The 19667-nt window shown below is 42.8% G+C and overlaps 3 protein-coding genes across 3 annotated transcripts; 1 reads left to right on the top strand and 2 right to left on the bottom strand.

Annotated features, from left to right (window-relative positions):
• The first annotated feature begins 71 nt into the window (after positions 1 to 71).
• On the top strand, positions 72 to 3267 carry LOC137944577 (DNA-directed RNA polymerases I, II, and III subunit RPABC5). Its single transcript, XM_068790261.1, has 4 exons — positions 72 to 186; positions 682 to 740; positions 2906 to 3000; positions 3112 to 3267. Exons 1-4 carry the CDS (start codon positions 151 to 153, stop codon positions 3135 to 3137), a joined length of 216 nt encoding a protein of 71 aa, XP_068646362.1. The 5' UTR covers positions 72 to 150; the 3' UTR covers positions 3138 to 3267.
• Positions 3268 to 3680: 413 nt separating this feature from the next.
• LOC137944912 (uncharacterized) lies at positions 3681 to 10660 on the bottom strand. The gene is made up of 2 exons (XM_068790716.1): positions 10450 to 10660; positions 3681 to 8121 (listed from the first exon to the last, which is right to left on the bottom strand). Exon 2 carries the CDS (start codon positions 8043 to 8045, stop codon positions 5037 to 5039), a length of 3009 nt encoding a protein of 1002 aa, XP_068646817.1. The 5' UTR covers positions 8046 to 8121; positions 10450 to 10660; the 3' UTR covers positions 3681 to 5036.
• A 1074-nt stretch (positions 10661 to 11734) lies between these two features.
• Positions 11735 to 18471, bottom strand: LOC137943823 (receptor protein kinase CLAVATA1-like). Its single transcript, XM_068789257.1, has 4 exons — positions 16420 to 18471; positions 16044 to 16230; positions 13309 to 15888; positions 11735 to 12979 (listed from the first exon to the last, which is right to left on the bottom strand). The coding sequence occupies exons 1-4, from the start codon at positions 18382 to 18384 to the stop codon at positions 12645 to 12647; spliced, it is 5067 nt and encodes a 1688-aa protein (XP_068645358.1). The 5' UTR covers positions 18385 to 18471; the 3' UTR covers positions 11735 to 12644.
• Positions 18472 to 19667: the final 1196 nt, after the last annotated feature.

Below are 19667 nucleotides of genomic sequence, written 5' to 3'. Positions count from 1 at the left end.
TTAAATATGTATGTCTCTTCTCGTCTCTATAGTCTATATAAGACTTAGCTTAAATACTTGGTACTGCTATCAGGTTGCACAGGCAGCGCCTTGCTAGTCAACTCGGACGAGAAGAAGAGCGGTGAGGTTCGCAATTAGGGTTGAGGAAAGATGATTATTCCAGTACGCTGTTTCACCTGTGGAAAGGTGGGTACCTCGTAACGGTTCCTCGATTTTGGTCTGAGCTCGAATATAATCAAGGTCTTTCCTTTGTTTACCCGCGTTCTTCTATTCGGAGTCGTTTGTTGCTTGAGCTGACACCTTTGAGGAATTAGGAGGATTGTCATTTCTAGTCTTCTAATTGTTTCAACGACAAGGTTTCTGTTAAGGCAATTTTCAATTTTATTCTTGATTCTTTTTAAATTAACAGTCAAGAGCTTCTTTGCAGGTAATTTGTAAACACGTTGAAGTGTAAGTGCCTAATTTGCATGTGGACTTTAGGTCTCGAAGCTTTTCTTAGTCTGTCTTTTCATCTATTTTTAGCTCATCTGCTGGTTTTGTATTTTCTTTCTATTTGTTTATTTTCAATCGATATTGACGTTGAAATCAAGGGTTTTTTTTTCTTCCTTTACTCTTTCGACCTTGTGATCCGTTTGTGAAGACTTGCGTAGTGGCAGAGTAGCTGACTTCTTTTGTTTGTAGGTAATAGGCAACAAATGGGATACATACTTGGATCTTCTACAGGCTGATTACACTGAAGGGTGAGAAATACAAAGAAGTTTTCAGAAAATCTTTGTTTATTTGTGGAAACCATTGATTACATGGTCAAGAATTTTTTTTTTTTAAATGGGTCTAGAAACTAATATGATTGCTTTTATGATTTGCTTGTAGAATATTTGTTCTTTTGTTATTTCCATGTTGTATTACCTTTTTTTCCTCAAAATAGATTCTAATGATACATGAGTGCATCTTGCTGAATTATCTCATGATGCAACTTTCAAACATATTACTCTGGCTTTCCTTTCTCAACAGTTCTTCATTTAATTAATTTAATACTTTCTAGGCAGAGACTATTCAAAATGGGGAAAATGCCCTCGAGAGAACTTGAGAGAAACTTATTATTTTTTTCCTTTTACCTCTGTCTTGACGCTTCTTCCCTTGGACCCAGCTGAGTTACTTATGGAAGCTGATGGAGAACTAGACACGTTACAACTCATAAGGGACTTTTAGATTATGTGGATAATCATTATAGTTGGGTATAATAATAGGCTTTAGTTCCAGTTTTCTACTGTTAGCTACTTGAAACCTTGTCCATTCATTGTTCTCACTTGTAGGTTTCCTTGCAATGGAGCCCCAAGTAACTGATGACTTTCTTAGGATACCAAAATATAATATGGCTATATTCCTCAAAAAAGAACATATATAATGTCTATAATGTTCAAAGCACATAATAAAAAATCCTAGTGATTACAATGCATGCCTTACCCTTTATTAACCAAACAAGATATTCTCAGATAAAGGTCAATGTAACTGAAATTATGAGAAAGGAAAATGTTGATGTACCCGAAAGCTCCTAGGTAGCTGTGATGCATAGTAGAATGTTGTCTTTAAATTTCTTAGGTGAAAACCTTGATTAATGCATAAAATATCATTTTCAAACTGAAAATAAATTGGATTAATACTTTTTTCGACTGAACATGAATAAGATCCACTGCCCTGCAGCCTCTCCTTATGTACAGAGATCCATTATATTCATAGAAAGTCATCACCGCATCTCAGTCTATATCTTGACATTATTGATTCGATTTGCTTTACCTACAACTTAAGTATCATTGACATTGAAAAGACGGAGGCTTTTGTTACATAGTCAGTGCAAAAAAAAATATGTCGATTGTTAGTTTTTCTTGGTTGGCTAAATGTTTAAATTCAAATTTCACCGTGAAATTGGTAATTAAATCTTGGAGTTGCGTGTATGACATGATGTATCTGGTACTTGTCTATTAGGTGTGCCTCCCTGTGAACTCTTTTTGATGGTTAGCAAGTGTTTACAATTGTTCACCAAGCGGTTGAGTTGTCTAATTAGAAGGTTTAGGTGATTAATGTTGCTCCCTTGATGGGGTGTCTTACCTAATCTTTTTGGATTTTGGGAATCTTTTTCTGCTTCCCACAAGTCTTTTAGTAACTTCCACAAGTCTTTTAGTAACTTGTAAGTACACGGTGCTTAGAGAGAAGAAATCATTCAATTCAAGAAGCAAATTTCCTAGCTAGGTAGATAAATGGACCAGTTGTTGAATTCCAAATTATCCCTGTAGACCCTTTTTTATAACATCGTAACCCCTTTTTTCCTTTATTATTTTCAATTTTGAACCAGCCTTCTCTTCTTTCCCTGTTATTGTAATGTTGTCTATTGGGAGATCCACCAGCAAAACTACACTCCGAACTTCCTTTGGAGATTTAGTGCCTTATTTCTTCTACATTTAAATTCCCATTGTTCAAACATTTTGGGGAGGTACTGTCAAAAAGACCTGGAGGATAAGCACTAATTATGGATTCAAAAAGTTACCTTCTCCTTGGTTAGAATAACGTAAGTAGAAGTTTAATAATCCGTGGGTTGTTGGACTTTCCATTCAGTAAGCTAATCCAGGTGACCAATGAGGTTATTTGATGTCTGGGCAGCGCAAGTAGTCCTAATTGCTTTATTTGATCACCAATATAGCTGTCCATTTTAGCAGAGGTTATTTGATGTCTGTGCAGGGAAAAACAGTTCTCCAGAAAAAAACTTCAGGATTATGGGCCCTACTGAATTATTTTTGGTGGACATGAGTGGGATGTATTCAATATCCGATTTCTGTTGCTGTAATTGCAAGGTTTTGATGAGAAATGAATTTGATGTTCAAGTAGTGGTTGGATTATTATTTGATTGCAGGGATGCTCTGGATGCCCTGGGGTTGGTGAGATACTGCTGCAGGCGTATGCTAATGACCCATGTTGACCTCATTGAGAAACTCCTTAACTACAACAGTAATTCTTCTCTTTCTTTGACTCTATAATGTCATGTTTACTGTGGAACTCCTCATTGGTTTTGTTTTTTAGCCTTAGTCTGCTAACCAAGGCCTACTTTTTCTTTGGCAGCTCTGGAGAAAAACGAGACCAGTTAAAGATGCTGCGGATGACGATGAACTCGAGGATTGCTCTGAAGCTCTCTTTGTCAGAGAATTCATCCTTATCAAATATGATAGACTTTTTGGCTCACATCATTAGTTAAATATGATATACTTTCTCAAGAAATTTTAATATTTAACAAAGCAAAAATAAAATTATCTTGGTGAAGATGGGATTCATTTTCCAAACCCAGCAACCGTGACTTGGAAGTGACAATCATGTCGTCAGGTATAACAAATTCAAAAATAACGGCACTGGAACGGAACAATGAGACGAATGTTGATCAAACTATTTAGTAGTTAAATGCACCAGTTGCAGAGAACTGATAATCGATAAGATTATTTTATGTTGCGATTAAACATATTCTAAATTCGATTAAGCAACTGTGAGCCGTATCCATTCAATTCTGAATTACCCTATTCTTCTAAAATGCAATTTCATCTGTCTTTCAAGAAGAGGTTTATCCATTTTGACTTAAGTAAGACATTTTAGAAAAAACCGAGACAGCTTTGCTGGCCTTATCAAATCAAGTAGCCAGAAATAGAATCATATACTCGTATAAATTAATGACCAATACTGGTTCACATCTCTGCAACTGCAATTTCAGGGGAACAAAACTAGCTTCAATATCAGCAAGGCTATTCAGGAGGTCCCCTCAGGTTAAAATGAGAAGGGACCATTGACCTTCAAATTCCAGCAGATTTATAAAATAGTTTTCAACTACAAGCACTTATACCTCGAAACTGTTGCAGTAATCCCCCAACTCATTCATGGGTGACAAGCATACTGGGCAGCCATGAATGGACGAGATCAACGGCAAACTCATCCTCTACCCCCTCCAAACACACTCGCCGAATACTTGTGCTGTGCCAACAGATGCCTCCTCTGCAACCTTCACCCGGACGCGGCAGGTTTCTTATCGTCATCGTAAAAGAGTCGATCAAGCATCCGAGAAGAAACCAGAGACACAGGAGAAGAGCAGAGAGGACGAACATCTCGATGCCGTAGAGGCCACGTTTAAGGGGAAACGAAACCAACTCTAACGTCTTCAAGGTCAGGATATTTACGACCCACAGATACTTCCACACCGAAACAACCGCGTCTGAACACCTCGCGCTCCGCATCGCTCACCGAACTCTCTCTGCACTCTCTGCAGCACCACCAGTTTTCGCTGTCGCGTCCAGACAACTGATGATGATGATCATCATCAACATTTATACTAACCAGAAGGCTTCATACGAACACGACACGGTAATACTTCGTTGCCCTTTTGACACGACCTCTGACGTTGAAATCTGAAAACGACTGTGTACTACGGTAGAATTTAGGTCCAACAGTAGACGCCACGAAAGCATCTGCACTTCTCCTCGTCACCGGTATCTTCAATTTTTTTAATTCTTTTATTCTTCGATTGAATCGCATCCACAAAGGTCTTCTTCACCGCCATGCGACAGACAACAAACAGACGACGATCAGCCAACCAACAACAGCCCACTGGCTTCAAGGCTCGTATCTCTGATTGTCAACTATTTGAGAAACCTCGACCAGGGTATTGAATACATGTCACATTGAGACTAAGACTTTGGGGAGGGGCTATTTGGTGGACGATGAATCAGTTTGTAACTGTAAGACTCTCTTCCTTCATTGGATGTTAGAATATTTTTATGACAGATTTACACAGAGAGAGATGAACCCATCATTTTAGCGGCTGCAATCGCCTTTTTCTATAAAACAAAGATGAAAAACCAATTAAACCCTACACCTCCTTTCTGGCATTTCTAAACAATTTACTCCTCCCAGCCTTATTTCACTTCTGTAGCATATGGCGCCCCGTGGCTCCTTTCCATCTTTCAAAAAAAGACCCAATGAACCACCATGGGTGGGGTCTGATAAAACTACCGATGCCATGGCGTCTCCTGTTTGTAGCCAACCATGTTCAGTTCCCACCCACAATCAGGTTCCTTCCTTTTTAGACTCATTCCCGCCCCACTCGGCTGCAATCCAGGTTTAATCTGATCTTCCATTAGAACACCATGTCTTTGCACAAACAGATGCCTCAACCCACCCATTTCACGGCTATCTCCCTCCACGGATGTCATGCCTGAATTCAAGTCAAGCCCGGAGCGTGGCGGCTCAAATCCATTCATACCTGTTGGGGGACCTGTTACACTCATAAGAAACGGAGGCCTGGAGAAAGGTTGCGAAACACCCGCAGCAGAGCCCATGATCTGAGGTATAACTGTGCCTCCCCTTGAATCTACCATGTAAGGGGCTGAGGCAGGCCCATACATCTGAGAGAAGGACATTGAGGGTCCGATGCTGAGTCCATTGTATCCAAAGGCTGGTAGGGTGCTCGGGGTATATGTAAGCATGGGCCTCACCCCTACACCACTGCCACCTCCAACTCTCATCATGTTCCCGCCAAACGAACTTTCTGCTCCCTGTCCATTTGGAAGTAGGCCTTGACTTCTGTGGATAAAATCTTTCCTTTCAATCTCTTGTCTGGAACCCATGATTGAGACGATAGGATCATCTAGGCGAAAGCCTCCATAATGTTTGTTTTCTTGAGTTGACAATTTGCCAAGGTCCCGCCGAGAATCCTGGAATCCAGAGGCATCAAAGAAAGAAGGGTTATCATTTAAATCAAAGTCCCTCATGGAAGGCTGTCTTGAAGAGGATGAAGAAGCAGGAGATGGACTCCGGTGCCTATTTTGGTGAAGTTGGTGAAACAATCTCCCTTCCACTCTCCGATCTGACACTGGGAATGGGTTCGCCTCTTCATTGTCACCAAGGCGGTTAAGATCCAACTTGAGCCTCTCCGCTTTCTTCGAACTGACTTCAACAGAGGACTCCCCCGATGGAAGACCAGAGGATACTGGGGCTTGTTTTACTGACCCCATATCAACCACCGGATCTTCGTCACCCTCGGCCACATTGAGATCAATCTTGAGAAAATCATGCCTCCGTTTTGACCCTTGACTGCTATTATCACCCAGACAAAACTTGTCCCCATCCACAGTTCTTCGAGGAGATGGTGCCCTAAAAGCACTTGTTGCAGCAGAACCCCTCCACCCAAGTTCTCCATCAAAGTCAAGACGTGTTCCAGGAAGATTGGATACTCCTTTGGAAGTTGGAATAACTGGAATAGGTGCAGATAAGGTGCTGTTTGGCTTAGTGACTTGTTCAACTGGCCCTTCAGTTTCTTCAGTAAAAATATCATTGAGATCAAAATCACATTTGCTCTTATCAGCATTCACAACCAATTCTTCAGGGACACCAGCTGATTGAACAGATTCAAGATCATTGTTACCGTCTAGAGGTTCAGTGTCAGCTTCATTAGATAACCTCAGACGCTTCATCTTGGAACCACCATCATCAGAAAGTTGCTCACTGACAGGGGATTCAATAGATTTTTCTTGTTCCAAAATGTTTTCATCGTGTTTATCATCATCAGACTCGGGGCTACTTGGCTGTGAAATCTCACCTTCTGAATTCTTCTCAGAAGAAGAGCCACAAGACGGTTCTCTATAATCCACAACCTCTCGTTCCACTTCTTTAGCAACCAAACGAGCTACTTCCAATGCATCCTCGCCATAATCAAGTTCCATTTCTGATCTTCTCCTCTCTATCTTGTCTACATCTTTACTCTCCACCTTTGATTTGAAGCTTCCACTGAAAAGAATGGAATCCATGACCCTAGTCCCTTTCAAATCTGACCCACTACCAAGCACCTTAACACCAGCACAGGTTGCAAGGACTTCACTGCTCTGAGAATATGAGTCGCCGCCTTGTCGAGAAGTTTTGAGCTCCATCCCGTCACTTGAATATTTTTTCATCATTATATCAGTGCTAACATTCTTCAGTTGATGCTCCGGTATAGTGTGCTCACTGCCGGGATCAGCAGATGATGTGCTGCTTCTTACACAAGATTCAGTACCTCTAGAATCCAGCTGCACCGAACCCACACACAATTCTTTCTTGCTAGACCTACATGAACTACTTTCTGTTGTCTGCTTCTTGTCATTACTTGCATCTTTGAGTTCAGGAACCTCAACAGATCTGTTACCAACATCTTTGTCAATGGGGGTTGGGGTGCCGTTAGTTACAACAGAGGCTTTACTTTCTCCATTATGCTTAGAAGGTTCTTCTGCCACTAGAGATGAACCTTTTTGAGAAGAGTTAGACATGGATGCAGAGCCCAGTAAATTCCCATCACCCAGCAGTGAAACTGCTTCACATCCCTGATTAGATCTAGAAATCTCTATATCCTTGAGAACTGCCACTTCAGAAACATCTGAATCTCTTATGGTATTCAAATGATGAATTTTGTTTCCACAAGAATCCTCTCCACCATTTCCTTTGTGAGCCATTTTGATGTCAGGTGAAGATCTCAAAGTTTCATCACAATTGGCCCCATGTTTCTCTCCAACATCCTGATATGAGCTGTCTTTGCTCACATCCAGACCCCAACTGTCACACAATGACTTTGCCCTTTCCTGGACTTTAAAATCTACACAGCCAATGAGACGCTCAATAGTCACCCTGACCCCAGAAACATTTACCCTTTTAGTGTCCACAGGTAACTTCTCCAATGCTCCAAGTACGGCATCAATTGATTCTTCAACAAAGTTCTTATTGGAGTCATTGGTACACTTTTCGGCTTCTTGAAGCCACTGATTGAGAAACTGGAGTCCATCCAACTGAATGAATTGATTAAGACAATTTTTGTTCTCTGTAGCAGCTAGAACACCTGCAACTGTTGACCATTGCCTTGCTGCATCTCCTATGTTTTTTATGGCATTTCCATTCTCTCTCTGCATTACAGAGATCAGCTCTTCTACTCTAGCAAGGGTTGTGAACCCACCCTTAATCTCAGTTAGAGTGAAGAAATCTTCGAGAGTCATATTGCAGTCAAACAATACTCAGAAGCTCAAAAACTTCAGCAGCATGGACAAAGGACCAAGATAATGCTCCCATTATCTACAAGAGTCAAAATTCTGTGTGAAGTTCATGTGGTTCCAATATGCAATAGATCATAAAACCCAGCTTAGTTGCTTGACATTGAGGTTACCACAAAAAAAAAAAAAATTAATTGATATTCATACAGATTGGCCATAAATATAAGGATTTCATTTTTCTCCCCTTTTATCTTTTTTTTTTTCCTGAAATGGTCCAATTTCAAGATAACATGACAAATAACGTCAAGGGCAATTATAGAGATGATGGATTAAAAGACATGGATAGAGTACTAATTGACACTTGCTAAACCAAGCAATGTATCCTCCATATGAGAAACCATCCTAAAGAAAGCTGCTTTGACAGTTCTATTTTCACAGGAACCAATGGACTGACTTAGAAGCTACTAATAACAGCTTGTAGGGAAAACACTACCAGCATAACATTAAATATGAACTTAACCCAGTTGTCTTCACTATAACCACAAGAAAATTTCTGCTCAACTACATCAACTGTATTTTGTGAAAATAAATTAACAATAAAGTCTACGTAAAAACAGAACTCTCCATAAGACAAACGTCATGCTATCCATTCTACAATTACTATTACTTAAGTTTACAACATAACTTATTTTCATAATACCGGTTTTGTATGAATTCTTTCTATAAATTGATCCAACCTCAGAAATTACACATTCATGCAAAAAGAAACGCATACAGGGGTTGAAAAGTAAGCAAAATCAAATTCACACACAAAGCACTCAGCAACAAGAACTTCGTCTTTTTTTCTTTTCTCGGAACAGCGAGAATATTATAAACAGAAGAAGAAAATACTAAAGGACCAAAAAGGAGAAACCAAAATTACATCAAGAAAAATCAAGACATCAGATCTAACAGATAAGAGTAAACAACAACAAGATTTAATAAGATTTATCTGTTGTCTGAAATCATATAGGTCAAGACGCATTTATCTAAATGGGAGTCAAAGTAAAACCTTTTTAAATCAAGGAAAACAACCACAAACTTCAACCATCCATGCTCGTGAATGAAGGACATAGTCTTGATAAAGTAGAAGATAAATTTTCATAAAGATACACCAAAAAGTGAGATACTGACAAAACAGTACTTAAGAAAATAAATAAATAAATAAAAGATAGAGACTGGATTGACCATCATTCAAATATGACTGTATGATCATGGATCCAAGTTACATTTAACTCAGGCACTTCCCTATTTCCTCCTAATAACAATAATAATAATAACAATAATTGACATGTACTGCAAATAACATTTCCTATGTATTGGCTAATGATGGTGTTTCCAGTTCTTCCTTACTGGTAGGGGATTCCTTCCCACTGTCCCTAATATTCTCTTTCTTTTTCTTTAAGCAATAAAAGCTCTCCGCAATTTCCGAAAATGTCATGATTGACAAGTGGTAGTAGTAGTAGTAAGTAATAGTAATACTTTAATAGCAATAACAGCAACAATAACAGCAAAAATAAACATTACGTAAATATATGGTAAACAGAAGGATGAACAATAATTGCACAATAATGTCCAAAGTAATAAAATAAAAAATAGTAAATAATACATGGAAACTGTTGATACAACAGAAAACATACAGTTACTTAGGGGGTTGAATATTTAACAAACTGAAAGCAGCTAAATAAAAGCTAAGAAAAACATTGTCGAATAAAGATGCATTGAATCCTTGATTCACGTTCACAAGATAAAACTACATACATACTTTAACAGGACTGACTTAAAGTGGCAACTTCTTCGTTAAATTCTCCCACAATTTAGAGAAAATTTTCCCAAAAGTCGTTCGACAGAAAGAAAAAAAGGAAAAAAGTGGTTGACAGACTCAAAACCCTAAATCGACTACCTGATCAGAATCAACCCCGAACAACAATCCACTCATGAAATTGCAGCTGGATTTAAACCTAAGCAAACATCCGCAAACATCACACCAAAAAATACTATACTCGCAGATCCACCGAACATAAACCCCAGAACAAACAAAATCGAGCTGAAAACAAACAAATAAAGCAATTCGAGGCAATCACACGGAGACCAAAAACCCCGGAGCCAAAGTACAAAACATGTCAGAAAAACCCACAAGCACAAAACACAAAGATGAACGCATGGAGCACCCCACCTCATTTCCCAGGACGCCCACTAATGAAAGCGAACGAAAGAAAACAAACAAACAAAAAAGCGCAAACAAAACGCTCATAGATCAACGTAAAACATCAAAGCAAGCAACAAACCAGAAGACAACCACGAAGCTTCAGTTGATCACATAAATTTAAGAGGGAAGCTAAAATTCAAGGGTGGGTTAAAAATTCCGTACGAGGCGTAATTTAGTTCCACCGCCGTGAAACCCTAGTCGAAGATTCCGCAGCAGCGCAATCTACGGCCTTTCTCGCGGTCGAACCGACGCTCCTCGCCTCTCTCTCTTTCTCTCTCTCTCTCTCTTCACAAAACCCTCGTTTCCTACCTATCGGCTCCGCTTCAAACAACCCGAGCGCAACCTTTCTCACCTCTCGCCATTTTTCCCCCCTTTGATAGGAGAGAATGGTAATGGCAGCTGCACACACGCGGAGAGTGAAATGTTCCACTGTACACTCGGGCCCGCGTGCACATGACATGTGTCCCGTAATATCACGTCTGTTGCTACGGCAGGCGGACAATTCCTCGTCTGGGACCCATGCTTCCGAACAGCCAAAATGTCTTTAAAAAGGCGAAAGATGCCGAAACTCCACGAACCGATGGTCTGGATTTGATTCTTGTACTTGGATCGGTCAGCCACACCGGTGTGCGCCCGGGCGCGAGTGGAGGGGGTCCGGATTTGTGTACGGCACACGTGACGCCGGCGTCCGGCAGAGGACGGGCTGGCTTTTGGGTGGAAGGGGTTCACAGTCTGGGTGGGCCGGAGAGAGGTCTGGGTTTTGGGTTGGATTCACAGTTGGAAAGAGTGAGGGTACAAAAGGAGGAATGATGGGTGATGATGAAGCCCTTTTTTGTTTTTGCGTTGGCAGCTTCACTGCTTAGATTTTATTATTACACAAAAAATATAATATTTTAATTTAATAGCCACTTAGAAATTGGGTCTAGGGTTTAGGGTATATGGTTCTATCCCAAAATGATTAGTTACTTAGAAAATATTTTTCTCAGCTAATAAATACAAGATCTTTATACTCACTAATATACGTAAGATTACCTTTTAATAATTATTTTAATTTAATTTTTATTTTAATTAATGGTTCCATGAAATATCAAGATTCATGTCAACTCAAGTTGCAATGTTTCAATTAATAATAATTAATGAGGTGGAAACTTGGAAGAATTGTCAAAGAAAAAAAAAAATGGTTCTCTCAATCTAAATCATGTCTTGATACATCTAAAAGGGGTCTAGGCCACGATAGTGAAAGTGACTGAAAGCGTGGATTCATAAACGATGGATTACACATTGGACTACTACCGTGACATGAAATCTGCCTAACATTTGGAATTTGAAAATATATAAAATAATTACGGAGTAGAATTACAAGTTTCAACTAAATTGCGCACAGTGTGCCCGATGAAGTTGTTAAAAAATCTCTTATTCGTAATGGCGCGCCAATCCCGCCAAGAAATTCAGAGTCAGTCGAGCTCCATTGGAGCTAAAAAGAGGCCTCGGAAATGGATACGGCGATTCTTCACACATATTACAGTGGGCAAAAGCTCTGAAGAGCTGCTAAAAACCTCATCGGGCGAATAAATTTCTGAGGAAACCTAGAGGTTTGGAAGTTTACGTTTCCGGATAAATTGGCTGAAAAATGGATAGGGGAGATCTCTGCGTTTTTCTGATTTGCCTTTGGATACGTTTTCTCCAGTACTGTGTTGGTTGGCATCTGCAGCACTTCTTTCTCACTCGCATTTAGGATCTGTTTGTTGATGTAGGGTGCTTCGTTGAAGATGAAAAACTCGGAACTCCAGCCTTCTGAGTCTAAAAGCCGACAAGTTTTGCCGCATCAGAGCTCCCGAGTCAGTGAAAACACGTCGTCGTAAACGCGACAAACCGCCGGACGTACGTCTCCTCTGCGGAGACGGTAGCCCCACCAGCAGACCATTTCGCCCAGTCCAGTCACGGGGATATTAATTACTACCAGTTTGTCTTCAACGTAAACAACATAGCTAACAGCCATGGCTGCTGTCACTGGCAGTAGAGACCATCCCGCATGGAACCGGACCTGGGTTGGTTGTCATATGGAAAAAACAGTCTGTTCAGCCTCTGGAACATGTTCGTCTCTCCGTCACTATTGGCAAGTCAAAGGGGAAGATGGCCCACCCTCTTCTTCTTCTCTCTCTCTGTCTCCTTCCTCTGCTAAGTCCCCTGTTTCCCCATTTTCGTTCTCTCCAGAACGAATTACCGTAGAGAATTTCTAAAGTCAACTTTACCGAGTTTTCCAACCGTGCCTAAAAATACTTATAATTAAAGTATACCAAACTGTTTACTTTAGCAGAGTTTTTCGTTTCCTTCTTTGGATTCATTAATCCTGCATTTCACAAGCTAAAATGGTGAGGAGGGTTAGTGAGCATGAGGACGACCTCCCTCATGGTGGGCCTCTTGGTGCTCATATCCTCCACGCAGCGCATCGCCACCTTGAACAAATGCTGCACGCCGCTCAGAGGGTACCCGCTCAACCTGGGATCCACCACCGCCAGAGCCGGCCCCGACATCTCTGCCACCTCCGACGTCGTCTTCCGAACCCACCTCACGATGTCGACGCCGTCTCCGAATTCTCCGACGGGCTTCTTTCCCGTGATCAATTCCAGAAGCACCACCCCAAAGCTGTACACGTCGCTTTTCTCGTCCACCCGCAGCGTGTATGCGTACTCTGCGCCGAACAAAGCCGACAATCAACGAGGGAAAAATGAACAAGATTAAACCAGAAGAAGAACGGCCACTGAACGACCCTGACATAGATGGCATGAGATAGTATTGTTGTTCGCCATTATCACCATTAAATGCAAACATATGTCGCATTTCTGAGCGAAAATTGACTAATTTCTGAACTTCTCTCTCACAAACAATCAAGAAAAACACAAAGTAATACGGGAAAATTTGAATTTGTAGGACTTATCGAGGAAAAAAGATGGAATATGGGGATTTTAGGACTTGTAAGAGGGCATAAACGTTAAATAAAACAGGTAATTCGATTCAAACCTGGGGCGATGTAGCCGTAGGAGCCGGCGACTGCCGACATACACTCCGACGCGCCGGCGTCTTGAAGAAATTTAGCAAGTCCAAAATCAGCGACGTGGGCCTCGAAATCGGAGTCGAGGAGGATATTGTTCGACTTGACATCTCTGTGGATGATCAACGGCGAGCAATCGTGATGCAGATAGCAAAGCCCCCTTGCGGCCTCCGTAGCCACACGATACCTCGTGTCCCACAGCAGGTTTGCACCCTTCGATCCATGCAGCCGCTCCCCCAAGCTCCCGTTAGGCATGTACTCGTACAGCAGTAGATTCTGCCCCTTGTTCGACACGTAACCGAGCAACCTGACGATGTTCCGGTGCCGGATGCGGCCCAGCGTCTGGATCTCCGCCGAGAAGCCGTGGTCATTCTGGCCGGTCGGGCCAACTAGTCTCTTGATCGCCACTTCCACGCCGTCCGGCATGGAGCCGCGGTAGACGATCCCGGCGCCGCCTTTTCCGATGATGTTGTCGTCCTTCACGCACTCCAGCACGTCCTCTGCCTTGAAACCTAGTCGTTGGAAGGCCGTCAGCTTCCAGGTTTTCGATTTCCGGCGGCTCTCGTAGGCTCGCCTTGCTTTAACAAATGCCGCGAGGGAGGGGACTAGGACGATCAGCAGGCAGCCGAGGATGAGGAGAAGCTTGGAGATGAAGGACGTGGTGAGGTTTCTGTGATTTGATGGTTCGCTGTCGGGGCACCGGAATCGAAGTGGCGGACCGCAGAGGTTCGGGTTTCCGGTGAAGGAGGTCTCGTTGAAGATGCGGAACTGACCGCCGACAGGAATCTCGCCCGAGAAGTCGTTACGAGAGAGGTCCAGACAGGTCAAGCTTCGCATCCGTGACATAGCTGGCGGAACTTCTCCTGAGAGGTGGTTACCGGACAGGTTTAATGTGTCGAGGTCCCCGAGCTTAGTGAGGTCGGTTGGTATTTCCCCTGTGAGGTTATTCTGGCTGAAATCAATCGCTGCTAAGGAGTAACACCTGGCAAGTTCAGTGGGGATCCCGCCGGAGATCTGGTTGCTGCTGAGATTTAGTTTCGATAGTTGCCGCAAGTCTGCGAGTTCGGATGGAATCCGTCCAGTAAACTTATTACTGTCAATAAAAAGATTTTGCAAATTCGATATGTTTCCGATAGCCGAAGGAATGCTTCCGGTCAATTTGTTGTTAGAGAGTAGCATGATCGCCATGTTGTCGCCGGACATTTGCGCGGGAAGCTCGCCGGAGAAGAAATTATCGCTGAGCTGGAGCATGTCCGCCAGCGGCAGATTAAAGAATCCTGTAGGAATCGTTCCGTTCAAGAAGTTATTGGCGATTCTGACTCGTAGAAGGGATTTGCACTTGCCGAGTTCCTCAGGAATCGGTCCAAAGAAAAAGTTGTTCATGAGCATCAGTGTCTTCAAGTTGCCTCCAGAACATAGGTCTCGAGGTATCGTCCCGGTGAGTCGATTAAGCGCCACGTCGAGGTTTTTTAGGCTGCCGCTCCGGCCGAGCCCCTCCGGCAACTCGAAGGTGAAGTTGTTTCCCCACACTTGCAACACCTCGAGATTAGGCAAGTCGGCGACAAACGCCGGTATTCTCCCAACGAAATGATTGCTGAAGAGATTCAAAAGCGTCAGTTCCTTGAGTTCAGAGAAACTCTCAGGAATCTCTCCGGTGAGCTCGTTTAACGAAAGGTCCAGCGATTTCAAACTCCGCAGGCCCGAGAGCTCCGCCGGAATAGTACCATAAAGACGATTAAACTGCAAAAACAACGAGTCAAGCTGCTTTAAATTACCCAAACTGGCCGGAATCTCACCCGTGATACTACATGATGCTATATCAAGCCGAACCAACGCCCTCAACGATCCAAACTCCAGCGGAATTCCTCCTTCATATGAGTTATAGTACCCCAAGTACAATTGCTGGAGATTCTTTAACCGGCTCAAACTCGCAGGAATCTTCCCGGACAGCGCATTACCATTCAGGCCCAAATACTCCAAAGACTCGATTTCAGAGTAAATCTCCGGTATCTCTCCAGAAAAGTAGTTCCCTCCAAAATGCAAATGGCGGAGCTTGTTGAGCTTCACAACTCCAAGCGGAAGACGTCCGCTAAAATTGTTGTTATAAACGTCAAGCACTTCGAGTACGGGCAATCCGCCGGCAACTTCAGAAGGAAACTCCCCACTCACGTTGTTATTGGAGACGTTGAGCAACCGTAGGTTCTGCAGTCCCGATATCTCCGGCGGAAGTCCACCGGTGAGATTACATCCCGAAAGCGTGAGATTAACGAGAGACTTCAACATTCCGATTTCCGTCCCCAGATGTCCAAACAGAGGAACGAGGGACACATTGAGAGATACCACGAGCCCATCAGCATCGCAAGTGACACCGGAGAAGAAACAGTGCCACGACGTCACCCGCCAATCGTCGAGACCGGCGCCACCGTGGCCGAGTATGACGGCTTTAAGCTTCATCAACGCATTGTGGTCCGGCGGGAGCGGCAGGGACGAGGAAACGCAGAAGAAGGAAGAGAGAAAGATCGCAAAAGGAAGGAACATTTGCATTTTTCCTCAAAGGAACTTTTTCACCTGCGCGCTTCTATTGGCGATTTGAAAGGAAAGCGGGGAGACGAGGAATGAACATAAAAAGGCGTTCGCTGGATGCCTCGCGTCTCGACTCGAATCCGAATACTTCTGTAACCCGCTCGATACTTATTTGCCTCACTCGCACTCGCATATATATCGTGGGCCCTCGCCGTACTCCAGTCACGTGATGGAGGTAACGGCAACGGCAGAAGATGCCAAAGAAACCAGCCGTCGCGTCGGGTATCAGAAGGGGACAATACGTGGACAGACTGCGAGGGTTTTCGTTGACGGCGGACACGAAAGTACTGCCGTCGTTTCACTCGTGCCTGGCCAACACACGGGCCACATCCGAAAAGATCCACGAAATGGGTTGACATTTTATAGCATAAATAATAGAAAAAAATTACGAGTGATTTCTTCTCCGTTTAGATCGTTCAATCTCTCGTTTCCTCTCTTATATTCATGTTGCGCTTTCAATTACGAGGGGCGACGACAACTCAGGAAATCGACCTTGCATGGTAACCCTGAGCCGTTCCCACCGAGAAGATAAGAACAAGAGCCAGTAAACGGAAATTCGGAGAGCAGAGCATTCCATGGGAAATCTGCATTGGACTTCCCTTTACGGAGCATCGCAACGACGGCAGTCCGCAGAGGTAAGGATTTCCGGCGAAGGAGCTTTCCTTGAACAGCTTGAACTGGCCCTCGGCAGGTACGTGGCCTGAAAGATTGTTCCAAGAGAGGTCCAGCGATACTAAGCCCACCATCTTCTGCATTTCCGGCGGGATCTCGCCGGAAAGTCGGTTTTCGGACAAGTTAAGCGTGTTCAGGATTGTGAGCTGCGTGAGCTCAGTTGGGATTTCCCCTGTGAGATTATTGCCACTGAAATCTATCGAAGCCAAGGAGCTAGATCGAGAAAGATCGTGGGGTATGGACCCGGAGATGTCGTTGCGGCTGAGGTTTATTGTTGAGAGTCGTTTAAGGTCTCCAAGCTCGGACGGTATCTCTCCAGAGAGTCGGTTCAGTTCGAGGGCGAGGACCTGTAAATTGAACAGGTCTCCGATCGCCGGGGGGAGTTTACCCGTGAGTTTGTTGTTGCCGAGGATCAGCTGTGTTACCTTGCCGCCGGACATTTCCAGTGGAAGTTCACCCGAGAACTGGTTGTTGTTGAGCTCGACGATATCTGCCGATGGCAGATTGAGAAAACCGGGTGGAATACTTCCGTTCAGTAAATTGTTACCGAGACGGACGCGTTGGAGCGATTTGCATTCTCCGAGCTCCGCCGGGATCGGGCCGGAGAAGCTGTTTTGCATCAGTATCAGGCTTTTTAGTTTTGTCCCCAAACAAAGGTTCCTTGGAATCGTACCACTGAGTCGATTGATTGCAACGTCCAGTAATCCAAGCTTGCCATTAGTTCCGAGTCTCTCCGGCAGAAATCCAACGAGATTGTTATCCCAGAGCTGTAAGACTTCTAGCTTCGGTAAATCAGCTAGGTCAGCTGGAATCTGGCCGACGAGATGGTTGCGGAAGAGGCTCAAAAGGTTCAGTTCCTGGAGTTCCGAAAAGTTCATCGCCATTTCTCCTGTCAATTCATTCAGTGAAACATCGAGCTGCTGCAAGCTCTTTAGCTGGGAGAGTTCAGTGGGAATCTTACCAGAAAGCCGATTAGAATGTAAATACAACCTCTTCAGCGTCTTCAATCGGCCCAAATTCGCCGGAATCTCACCGGAGAGGTTACATTGTGCCATGTCCAAAATAGTCAAACGGCTCAACGACCCAAAGTCGGGTGGAATTCCTCCGTCAAAGCTGTTAAAGTAGCCCAAGTAGAGCTCCCGCAGGTTCACCAAACCACCTAGGCTTGGAGGAATCTTGCCAGTGAGAGCGTTTCCGTTCAGAGCTAAAAACTCCAGTGTTTGGATCTCCGAATATCTCGCCGGAACCTCCCCAGAAAAGAAATTGCCTCCCAGATGAAGATGCCGGAGCTTTCTGAGATTTGCCAGCTCTACGGGGAGTTTCCCACTGAAATTGTTATTATAAAAATCGAGAACTTCGAGTTCGGGCAAGCCACCTGTTATCTCGACCGGAAACTCGCCGGAGAAGTTGTTGATGGAGAGGTTGAGTAACCTGAGAGAAGTGAGTTTCGAAATCTCAGGCGGGAGTTTCCCATTGAGGTTGCTCGCGGTTAGAGTGAGGTTCACCAGCGATTTCAGGAGCCCGATCTCTGGTGGAACCTGACCATAGAGAGGGACGAAGGCGATATCGAGGGATATCACTTGAGCATTAGCATCGCACGTCACTCCAGAAAAGGAGCAATGCGACGTCGCCGACCGCCAGTCGTCCAGCCCAGAGCCGTCAGGACCGAGCACAGCGAATTTGAGCTCCATAAGCGTCTCATGATCATCAGCAAAAGACGTCGCGAACACCACGCAGAAGAAAGTGCAGAAAATCGTCACTTTGTCTATGTTTCTGTTAGTTATCTCCATTTTCGTTTTCTTTCAGGCCGGTTTCAAGCCTGAGAAGTCGTTTCGATGGTGGACAACAAACCCGGGATAATCAACCATGAGCATCAAACAAAAGAAGCACAGAGAAGATCCGGAAACGCGAATCACACAATGACGACCATCAGAGGCATAAACAAAAGTCGGTTGAAGTCAAAAAGGGACTTCAAGAGATTAATTGTCTCGAATTATTCAATAATACAAAGGCATTTATTCCTAGTCATCGGAAACTCGAAAAATTCGTATTCTTACAAATGGGTGTTCGTCAGAATCGAATATGGTGACTGGTGAGTGAGTCATTGAGGAACTTTTCCTTCTTCATGTTGTGGAAAGTTCATTAAAGCTGCTTTTAAGCTTTAACGTATGATATCCATTGGAGAAGGTAAGGATGACCAGAGATGCTTTTTTTTAAAGTTCTTGGCGAATAGCATTTTTTTGAAACTGTTTTGACTTTGTTGAAGAAAGAGCATTTGATAAGGTTTAAGAGATTTGATGGGCTTTGGACCATTTCTACAAGAGCTGTTCTAATTGAGAAAGAGTTGGGATTGTTCATGACATAACATGTTTAATCCTTTATGATCAGAAATTAAAGTTTCCAGAGTCCATTCTCTATAATTCAAGAAAAAGAAAAAGAAAAATAAATTAAAAGATAGATATCACATTACAAAAAAATTGCTTGTTTATTTTGGTGTATATAATTGCAAAAATACATTACAAAATGTTGAGTAAAGTCAGGTTTTAATTGGGTTTGGGAAACCTAAGTGCCTTGCCAATCTATTCTCATTCAAACTCGTGATACGGTTGGCCAAAGAAGAAAGAGTACTCAATTCGGTTATATTACAAAGTTCAAAATCTATCAATTTTTTTATCTCAAAAGAAGTATATTTTGTGAATAAATATTATATTTTAATAAAATATATCAGAGTCTAGTTTTAGAAAGATCAAATTTCATGTCAATCTGATCTATTTATAAGGAAAAATTCACATTATTGTCGACAAGGGTTAAGCTATAGAATGATACAAATCAAGAGGTCATAAACGATTTAAGAACAAAACTTTTTTATGTTAATTTAGGTATCAAATTAAATTTATTTGAATCTAGTTTCTTGAGAAAGAAACCGTTTGTGATTATGAACTATATTTTTGGAGATATCAATATCAGAAGTTTCAAAGATTAGTTCTACAAAAATCTCTCATTTTCTTATTATCTCTCCATGCGTTGATGTGAATTGAGTCTTTTTTCTTCTAGAAAACTAGTTTTTAGCCAA

Source organism: Aristolochia californica, unplaced genomic scaffold (assembly GCF_029961685.1).
Source record: "Aristolochia californica isolate CCGP_79_NKW_82.1479 unplaced genomic scaffold, dmAriCali1.0.hap1 SCAF_11, whole genome shotgun sequence".
Lineage (NCBI taxonomy): Eukaryota > Viridiplantae > Streptophyta > Magnoliopsida > Piperales > Aristolochiaceae > Aristolochia > Aristolochia californica.
The sequence above is the reverse complement of the archived record's forward strand: the minus strand, read 5'-3'. Positions and strand labels throughout refer to the sequence as shown.

Excerpts from the sequence above, each read along its gene's own strand:
- LOC137944577 (XM_068790261.1), top strand. The coding sequence starts at position 151 with ATGATTATTCCAGTACGCTGTTTCACCTGTGGAAAG. Across the intron at positions 187-681 it reads GCTGTTTCACCTGTGGAAAG|GTAATAGGCAACAAATGGGA; the intron begins GTGGGTACCTCG and ends TTTTGTTTGTAG. Across the intron at positions 741-2,905 it reads CAGGCTGATTACACTGAAGG|GGATGCTCTGGATGCCCTGG; the intron begins GTGAGAAATACA and ends ATTTGATTGCAG.
- LOC137944912 (XM_068790716.1), bottom strand. The coding sequence starts at position 8,045 with ATGACTCTCGAAGATTTCTTCACTCTAACTGAGATTAAGGGTGGGTTC.
- LOC137943823 (XM_068789257.1), bottom strand. The coding sequence starts at position 18,384 with ATGGAGATAACTAACAGAAACATAGACAAAGTGACGATTTTCTGCACT. Across the intron at positions 16,231-16,419 it reads GAACGGCTCAGGGTTACCAT|GCACGAGTGAAACGACGGCA; the intron begins GCAAGGTCGATT and ends TGTGTTGGCCAG. Across the intron at positions 15,889-16,043 it reads CGATATATATGCGAGTGCGA|GAAAAATGCAAATGTTCCTT; the intron begins GTGAGGCAAATA and ends AGTTCCTTTGAG.